This window comes from Pinus tabuliformis, chromosome X (assembly GCF_031772625.1).
Source record: "Pinus tabuliformis cultivar Carrire ecotype Pingquan chromosome X, CPIR1, whole genome shotgun sequence".
In the NCBI taxonomy this organism is placed as follows: Eukaryota; Viridiplantae; Streptophyta; class Pinopsida; order Pinales; family Pinaceae; genus Pinus; species Pinus tabuliformis.
Window position 1 is genome coordinate 227,339,177 of NC_142308.1, and position 9,683 is coordinate 227,348,859.

Consider the following 9,683-nt stretch of genomic DNA (forward strand, 5'->3'; position numbering starts at 1 on the left):
ATTTATAACATTTATTTATATATAAGCAAATTTTATTTAGCAAAATGGTCCACTACTTTTAATAAATTTAAAAAAATAGATTTGTGCCATCCTACTTTCTACCCACCAATTTTCTAGGGATTTGAGATTATTCCAATTCTAAAAAGTCCTTCATTATTATTTATAACATTTATTTATAATTCATTTTTTTAAAGTTACAATTGACTCATAAACTTTGTGTACATGGTTAATAAGGTAAATGTGTACATTAGTAAAACATTCTTCTTATTGCATTAATTTTTTTATTATTATATTTATGAAACTTTAAGTTATATCAATCATATTAATATTTATAATATGATTATACTATTGTAATAATATATTAACCAATTTTACAAAATTAAAAAAAAAAATCTTATCATTTATTATGTTCAAACATCTATTTATTGCGACATAAGAATAATTTTGATGGGATGTATCACTGAGAATTTAACCGGAATAATTCTTTAGTGGCGCTTTCAAACAACAGCGCCACTAAAGATAATTTTGATGGGACGTATCACTGAGAATTTAACCAGGCTATGTGGAATAATTTTGATGGGACGTATCACTGAGAATTTAGGCAGGCTACACAGTTTAAAAACGATCCATCCAGATTGTATGGATAATTAGCATCCATCAATGAGGATAATAGATCCATGGGTTCTACGAGCCGGTGGGCATGCACATACATCCAATATGGGATTTGAGCGGTGAGACCAAGTGTATAAGCCCAAAGTTTCAAATAAGGTTTTGAAGTTGCAAGATTAAGGGAAGAATTTCAAAACGAAATTATCTATGAAATTTGACTAATTCCATAACTCTTCGACTCATCTTCACAGTTTTAACGAAGAATTTTTAATGATTTAATCAATTTTTAAACAGTATTATGTGGGAAAATCAACGTGTTACAAATCATTTTCTCATCAAATTCCTCTCATATTTGAAAACAAAGTGTACAAGCCCAAAGTCCTACATGAAGTTTTGGAGTTGTGGGATAAGTGTTTAAGTCCAATGTCCGAAATAAAATTCTGGATGTGTGGGACACTAATCAAGTGTATAAGCCCAAAGCACGAGATAAAGTTTTGGAGCTGCTGTGTAGGCTCAAAGTCGAAGATAAAGTTTTGGAGTCGTAGTATAAGTTTAATGTTTTAATTAAAGTTAGATTAATAATATATTGTTTGAGTGAGTTTAATGGTTAAAAGTATATATTTTTTCTTAAAAGGTTATAGGTTTAAAATAAGAAGGATAGAGTATGTATATTTTGGTCAAATCATTGTGAGGAGATAAGTTCTTGTCTCTTGTCCCACAAGGATCTCATATACCAACTTGGTGTATGGCTAATGACAACATTATTCCACCTATTAACTGGTAGCAAGCTAAGTGGGCTTGATCGAGGGTAAAACTCCACAGTTAAGCGCGCCTGAGCCAGAGGCCATTTGGGATGAGTGACCTCCCTCGAAGTCCGGTTTACCGGTGCAAGCCCCGGAAGTGATGATTGAGGCTATGTGATTTAGTTCACTAGTTTCAATCCCACTTCTAAGTGAACTATTCAAACTGGATGATGCAATGAATGGGAAGTGAACTATTCAAACCGGATGATGCAATGAATAGTAAGTGAACTATTCAAACCAGATGCAATGAGTGCAAAATTAACTATTCAAAAATCATGAGAAATTAGTCAATAACGACAACCTCTCATAAAAATGGTCATAAATAAATCTCATAGAAATGATCATAGATGAATGACTTAATTAATACAGTTAAATCTCAAAATAATACCTAATACGTATATGTTATTGACCCTAAAATTAAGTTTTGGAACTAACTTATAAATCAAAAATCAAAACTAAGGCTTTGGAACTGGCCTATAAACACAAAGCCCAATATAAAATTTTAGATCTGTGAATTAAGAATAGAATTTGAGAGACAAATTACCTGTCACGGGATCGAAAATTTGCAAAATTATCAAAACCCTTTCCTTTTTGGAAACTGTTAAGACAGATCGGGGAGGTGCAACAAATTTGACCCATAAATCTGTTTTGGAATTTCAACCAAGAGGATAAGCCCAAAGTCGTGTATAAGCGTCAACTCCGAAATAAAGTTTTGGAGCTGTGGGACCAAGTGTAAGACTACCTTAAAAGTTATGATTACTAAAGTCGTAGACAAAAAGTTTTGGAGAATCGTAGTACGAGGAAATATCTCAGCTTCAGCGGTGGGATGACTAAAGACTTTCGTCCAACGAACGTAAGATTACGATTCTCAGTCACATTGTCATGTAACATCACTAGAGTCGTAGAAACAAAAACCTTCGGAGATGTAGGCCAAATGTAAGACTAGGATTCTTAGCTCCAGCTGTGAGACGAGTAAAGTCATGGGGGAAGATATCAGACGAAAGTTTATAAATAAAGAAACTCTACGCATTTTGTTTGAATACATATTAATTTCCTTCATTAATCTGAAACAGTCATGTTCTGTGAGGTCGTGTTTTTTTCCTCCACCCCACTATACATCACCTACTTCGCCGCTTCAATTGTGATTGCAGTGGCCGCCATTCATCTCCTCCTTCACTGCTTCCATTCTAATGGCGGAAGAGAGAGGACGACCAACAGAGGATACGACGTATTTCTCAGCTTCAGAGGCCGTGATGTGAGAAAAGGCTTCGTTGACCATCTGTACCACGCCCTCGACAGCGCAGATTTCCGAGTATTCCTTGACACATATGATCTTCCGAGGGGAAAAGACATCTCCATAGGCTTACACCACGCTATTGAGAACAGTCGCATTCTGATTCCCATATTCTCCACCAATTACGCAGAATCTGCCTCGTGCCTCCGAGAAGTCTCTCTTATCGCACGCCAAATACAGGAAAAGGGGAAGAAGGGGTCGGTCATAGCCGTCCCGCTGTTTTACAATGTCAGTCCTTCCCAAGTTCGGTATCCAGATAAATCTCATGGTGGTCCATTTGCTGAGGCATTCCAGGGGCATGAGAGCCGTGGGGAATACAGCTCGCAAGAAATCCATGAGTGGAAGGCTGCTCTCTTCGCACTGTCCAATCTCTCTGGGTGGTCACTGCAAGACGATACCAACGGGTTGGTAACTTACTCTTGCCTCCTCAGCTTTCTTTTTGTTCTTAATTATTTTTATTGGTTTCTACCACGTTTATACGCTTAATGTTTCTTCAATTGTAGGTCTGTACATCTATTCTTCATATTCCCGGACTCTCTGCAGGTATGAAGAAGCGATGGTGAAACGTGTAGTTGAATACGTGGCTAAAGCATTGAAGAGATAGAGCGCGAGACATTCATTTTAATACTGCTCGGCTATCGCCGCGCATATAAGGAGGGTGGATTTTCTGATGCGCGCGCCTTTTGCGTTCTCTGTTCTCCCCGTTGCTATATCGCTAGTAAAGTGATTGACAGTTCATGGGTCTTAGGTCTCTTGATCTTGATCAGTATCGTATTGCCTTTTGCGTTCTCTGTTCTCTCCATTGCTCAGCAGTGTAAATAATGCTATATCGCTAGTAAAGTGATTCACAGTTCATGGGTCTTAGGTCTCTTGATCTTGATCAGTATCGCATTGCCTTTTGCGTTATCTGTTCTCTCCGTTGCTCAGCAGTGTAAATAATGCTATATCGCTAGTAAAGTGATTCACAGTTCATGGGTCTTAGGTCTCTTGATCTTGATCAGTATCGCATTTGCCTTTTGCGTTCTCTGTTCTCTCGGTGTAAGTAATGCTATATCGCTAGTAAAATAATTCACAGTTCATGGGTATTAGGTCTCTTGATCTTGATCAGTATCGCATTTAATTGACCTTTTGTGTATGAGTTACGCATTCAAAATTTCGATCCATTCTTTTGGAACCGATGAACTTCTCAGATTTATTATTTTGTGAAAAATAAATAAACATTGTTATGGGTACATTCTACTGGGTAGAATGAATATATCCGTATAGATTTATCTTAAAAACAAGAATCTAATTTTTCCAGGTGTAAATTTGTTTATGAGTGGATAATATTTAAATATTTATATAGTTAATTATTTGTTTGTTTGTTGATATAACTAAAATTTAGACATTATATTAGCTGTAGTGTTACACATCATACTCTGCTGTAGAATAAGCCTATAGGCTCAATAACTATATTTATAATTACTTGGGTTGAAAACAAAATAAAATATAATTTTTATTTCAACCCACATAATTATAAATATAGTTATATATTCATTCTACCAAGTAATATGTACCAATAATAATGTTTCCATTTTTTTCACAAAATAATAACTTGAGATGTTGATGGGTAGGAATTTTGAATCCGGAATTATATTTATATATGGTTATTTATTTTCTAGTTTTTTAATTAAATTGATTACTTGGAAAAAATTTATATAAATAAGTGTCATTAATGAGTTATCGGTTTTATACATGTGGTATTCATAAGTCACCTTATTTTTTTAAGGTACAATGCCATACATTGATAAGCCATGTTATTGTTACAAAGTCTATTATTAATTTAAACATGTTTTTTTTAAATATATTTATGTTTAACTTATATATTAATTCATTTTAATAATAATAATAATAATCATAATAATTTATTTATTTCTTTTTGGTTTTTCCAATCTTTGGCAATATGAGATATATCATGAAAAAAGTCCTTTATATTTATAGGAATTGATACCCATTAATATTTATTAGCAATTTAATTTATAACTACATTTATTATAATTTATTTAAATTAATTAATCGCAAGTAACTTATATCAAAACTTCAATTTTGCGTTTTTATATAAACATATAAATATTGCAATTGAAAATTGATTTAAACTATAAAATTTGTATTTTATGGCCCTCCCTCTCTTTAAATAATACAAAATTTTATAATCAAGCAAGATTGCTTTTTGAACCGCGACCTCATAAATGCCATTTTGCTCATGATTATCGTATCAATATGAAACATGTGATATCATATTTACATGGAATTCTATCGAAGGTGTTCAATGAGCTCTCCAACCTTGCCCTCCTTCGAACCTTAATCCGTGTATCTCATCCTTCTCTGAGAACCCTAACCTTCGTCTACATCTAATCCCCAGCTTACATGTCAAATCTGGGAGGGCGGGGGCTAGTCCCTCCATCCTCCCTTGGCACCTCGACCAGCATAATGCAACCGACCCTAGACTCTCTTCGAGCCTACCAAAATTTGCAAAAGTTGATCTACAAAACTCCAAATCAACTAATGCAATCCCTGTGGTTTCATCGACCTACACAAAGCCAAAACAATCTGCAACCTCTGCTAAGGAAATACTAGCACATGCCTCACGAAATCATTGGAGATCTCACGCATCCATGTTCCCCTGACAATACTTAACAACAATATCTAGTTCATACAAGACAACACCCTAATCTAAAGCTTAATTGGGATCTAGCCCAATCAAAAGGCCCTCCTGCACTGGATTGCACAGAGTTGGAAACCTAATGCAGACTATGACATCAATCTCGAATCCAAGCTATTCTTCATGGTGATATTCACTCACCAAGCATACCTAAGAGAGGTCATCAAAGGTGATCCCCACTTCTTCAATTCAACCGGTCTTTACATGCGATAATGGATAGCCAAGTTTAATCAGGATAAAGAAGATTTCTCTTGGGCTCCCATTTGGCTCCACATGTTATCCTTTCCATACAAATATTAGGATCCAAAAACTCTACAAGACATTGGAAACAATCTTGGAAAATTTGTTTTCCTTTCATAGAAAACCAGACAAGGTTTCTAAACCTCCTATTCTAGAATCTATGTCTACATGAACATCTTTAGATCCCTTCTGGAAGCCATTTCCCTAGAGTCGAAAGATAGAGATTCGTTTCATATCCTAGACTACAAACATGCTCCTTTTTAGTGTAGGAAATGCCACCAACATGGGAAGCTGTTTAGGGATTGTCCCTTGAATGATCCCAACCAGACCCAAAGAACTCTAACCCAGTAGATGTTGATGGATTCATGGAGATCCCCTCCAAGCAATGTCACACCAAGAAATCTAGCACCTTCGTAGCTCCCAAATGTCAAATTACTAGTAATAGCATTGAGGCATTTGGAAACCTTCCAGAGGATCCTTCGAAACAACCATAAGAACAGTCAAAACAATCAATGGATGTTGTCATCACAGATTAGTGGGGCACTCCACAACAAGAAGAGGACATCCAAATGGTCGAGGATGAGTAATTTACTGATCTTGGAGGACTATATCCAATGGCCCCAGAATATGCTTGCTGCAAGAATTCTATGAGCACCATCCCTCCCAAACATATAAAACTTTTGGTCATCATGCTACAAAAATCCAAAGCCAAAATGCAGCTGGGGGTTCAAACCATCACCACCAAATATGGAAAGAAGAGCAACAAAGATTTCAGTAAAAGAGGATGAAAATCAACACTTCAGAGATTGGACACCTTAGGAAGGATGTTGGTTGACTTAGGAAAATACAAGATATCAAATATGTACTCCTCACAAACCACCATTATCCCATGAAGATAATCTCCTAGAACACACAGGGTCTGAATAACCCCTCCAAGAAAAGTATTCTATGCAAAATATCAAATTGGATCTCTTGAAATCATGTTAATCGAAGAAACAAAATTCTCCATTAAAGACTTTGAATCCATAATGGAAAAGTTATAGAAGAAAGCTTGAAGCATGATGGTGGATGCAGAAGGAGCTTTGGGTGGTTTAAGGATTTCCTAGGATCCCTCACAAATAGGTATGGAATTTCTGCCTATGAATCCTTTTGTCCTCACCGCATCCTTTCACTTTCCAGGCATAAATTTGGATGGACTCCTATCCAATGTATATGGACCTCAAGCCCCATCCAAAAAAAGGACATGCTCAAGAACCTACACTCCTTAAAGGACTAGCTATAACCATACAAATTGATAATGAGAGGATAATTCAATATCATCACTTCATTGAGAGAAAAAATGGAGGTAGGAAACATCTGGAGCCTGAATATGACAACCTAAGGAACTTCATAGAATAAACAAGAATGGTCGCCATGAAGACCACCAATTGCCTCCTCACTTGGAATAACAAAAGAGGGTGTTTGGTGCAGATTTCCTCCCACCTAGATTTCTTTTTGGTGGCAGGACAAATCATCACTGGAGGTCATGAGATCTCTACATAGATTGTCTCTTCATTGAGATCAAACCAATGACCCATATCACTGTCATAGAGAACCTTTGAAAAGCCTCTTGAGTGCACCTATAGGTTTGAACAATCCTGACTCTTAGATCCAATTCTCATATATAAAATTGAAAGTTAGTGGAAAGGAATGAGCAACATCAGAGGATCTAAATTGTATGCTTTCCAAAAAAATCTCAAACAAATCAAACTCCTTCTAAAAAGTGGAACAAGGACCAATTGGGCAACATCTTTGATGAAAAAAGTACTTTATAAAAGGAAATGTCTACCCTTCAAAAAGAGATTATTTTGAATGAACACACTGAGTAGGTTGAAGGGAAGGAAGCAACTCTTACCAAATAGCTGGAGGAATGCTACAAATAAGAGGATATATACTGGAAGAAAAAATTCAAAGATCAGTTGGCTCAAAGACGGGAATGAAAGATCTCATTCTTCTATAGATCAACAGTACAACACAGGGTTGTAAATCACATCACCTCTCTTCGTAATGAAGCAGGAAAACCCGTGGAGAAACATGAGGACATTGAGAAGGAACTGGTAACTTAATTTACAAATATTGTGTAATATCCTCTTCCTTAATGTAGGGAATCCATCAACCAGATCATAACAAACATCCCTAAACTAGTTGCCAAGGATCAGAACACAACGCTTATTAGCCTTGTTTCAAAAACAGAGATTATGGAGGCCCTCCACTAGATGGAAGAAAGAAAGGTTCCAGGACCATATGGATTCACCGTCACCTTCTTCAAACAATTTTGTCACTTCCTTGATAATGAAATCCATGCAATTGTTGAAGTATCAAGGATCAACAAAAACATCCTTCCAACCTTCAATGCCACCTTCCTAGCTTTGATACCCAAGTAGGACAATGCAACATCACCAAGTAAATACCATCCCATAACTCTGTGCAATGTTATTTACAAAATCATCACTGAATTCATTGCTAACGGTTTGAAGCCCCATTCTCCCCTCACTTATATCCCCAGAGAAATTTGACCATGTTGAAGGGAGACATATCCTTTACGGCATAATTATAGAACATGAAGTCATCCACTCTCTCAAATGGCTCAAGAAATCCTGGAATACTCATAAAGTTAGACATGTCCAAGGCCTTTGACAACCTCAATTAGGATTACTCCAAAAGCATCCTCCTAGCTTTTGGTCTTAGCACCCACTAGATTCAATAGATCATGTCCCTCATCTCCACGACCTTCTTCTCCATTCTTGTTAATGGCTCTCCCTCTGACACTTTCCAACCCTCAAGAGGCATTAGATAGATCGCAATAAACATTAATGTCATCTAGATAGATTGCAATAAACCTGCCAATTTCATCAGCAAAAGCAATACCCATTTCTCTTTGAAATGTGACCCCAACATTCATTAACCCAAAGGGAATTTTCACATACATGAAGGTACCCCATGGAGTAGTAAAGGATGTTTTATCTTGATCCTCAGGGTGAACTAAAACCTTATTATAACCCAAGAAACCGTCTAATAAAGAAATCCTAGAAGACCCAACTACTTTCTGTAGAATATGATCCATTTTTGGTAAAGGGTAGTTGTCTTTTAGGGAAACTTTTTTAAGGTTTCCAAAATCTATGCACAATCTGATTTCACCTATTTTCTTCCTAGTTGGCACAATATTGGAAACCCATTTAGAGTACCTAAGAGGAACTATGATTTTAGAGTCATACATTCTTTTAATTTCTTTCTCAATTAAAGGCGTCAGTATAGGATTTATTCTTCAAAGTTTTAGTTTAAATGGTTTATGATCCTCTTTAATTGGAATTTTGTGTTGTATAATCTCTGTATCATATGTTTTCATATCTTCATAGCTCCAGATAAAAACATCACTGAATTCCTTGAATACAACAATGTATTTTTGTTTTTCAGTAGTTGGGAGTGTTTTAGACAACTTTATGATTTTGAGATCTTTTTCATTGCCTATGTTACATTCTTCTACTGCTTCTCCTGTGGGCTCAATCTTAGGCTTTTTTTCCACATAATTTAAATCAAATAATTCTTCCAGTGGAACAAGACCTCTAGGTAAAATATTATCTTTTAGCTGAAGTGTTTCAAATTCTTCCTTTTCTGGATCTATCTCAAGCAGTTATAATTTATTTACAAATTTATCTATATGTATATTTACATCTAATTTTTCTATCTGCCTTTCTATATTATAATGTACAACTATTTGATTTTATACTTCAGATTCCAAATCAATACTATCATCTTGAAACTCATCTTTAGATTGCAGAGAACTTTCAATTTGTTTATCACTGCCAAACACCTACAAATACTTCATGCTATTAGGTACAACTGGTCGATGTTTCACTTCCACTGTATATTATCGATTAGGGTAAGGCATTTTAGAGGAGTTGGCTGAAGAGGACATAGTATTTGGAATGATATTTTGTTTTCTAGGGATTGCAGAAAGGCAATAATCCAAAAAACTCTCTAAAAAATCAAGCACAAC

General features: G+C 35.7%; 1 protein-coding gene across 1 annotated transcript; it reads left to right on the plus strand.

The window, feature by feature from the left end:
* Positions 1–2,487: 2,487 nt before the first annotated feature.
* Positions 2,488–3,310, plus strand: LOC149139177 (toll/interleukin-1 receptor-like protein). The gene is made up of 2 exons (XM_089450626.1): positions 2,488–3,110; positions 3,250–3,310. Exons 1-2 carry the CDS (start codon positions 2,488–2,490, stop codon positions 3,308–3,310), a joined length of 684 nt encoding a protein of 227 aa, XP_089306752.1.
* Positions 3,311–9,683: the final 6,373 nt, after the last annotated feature.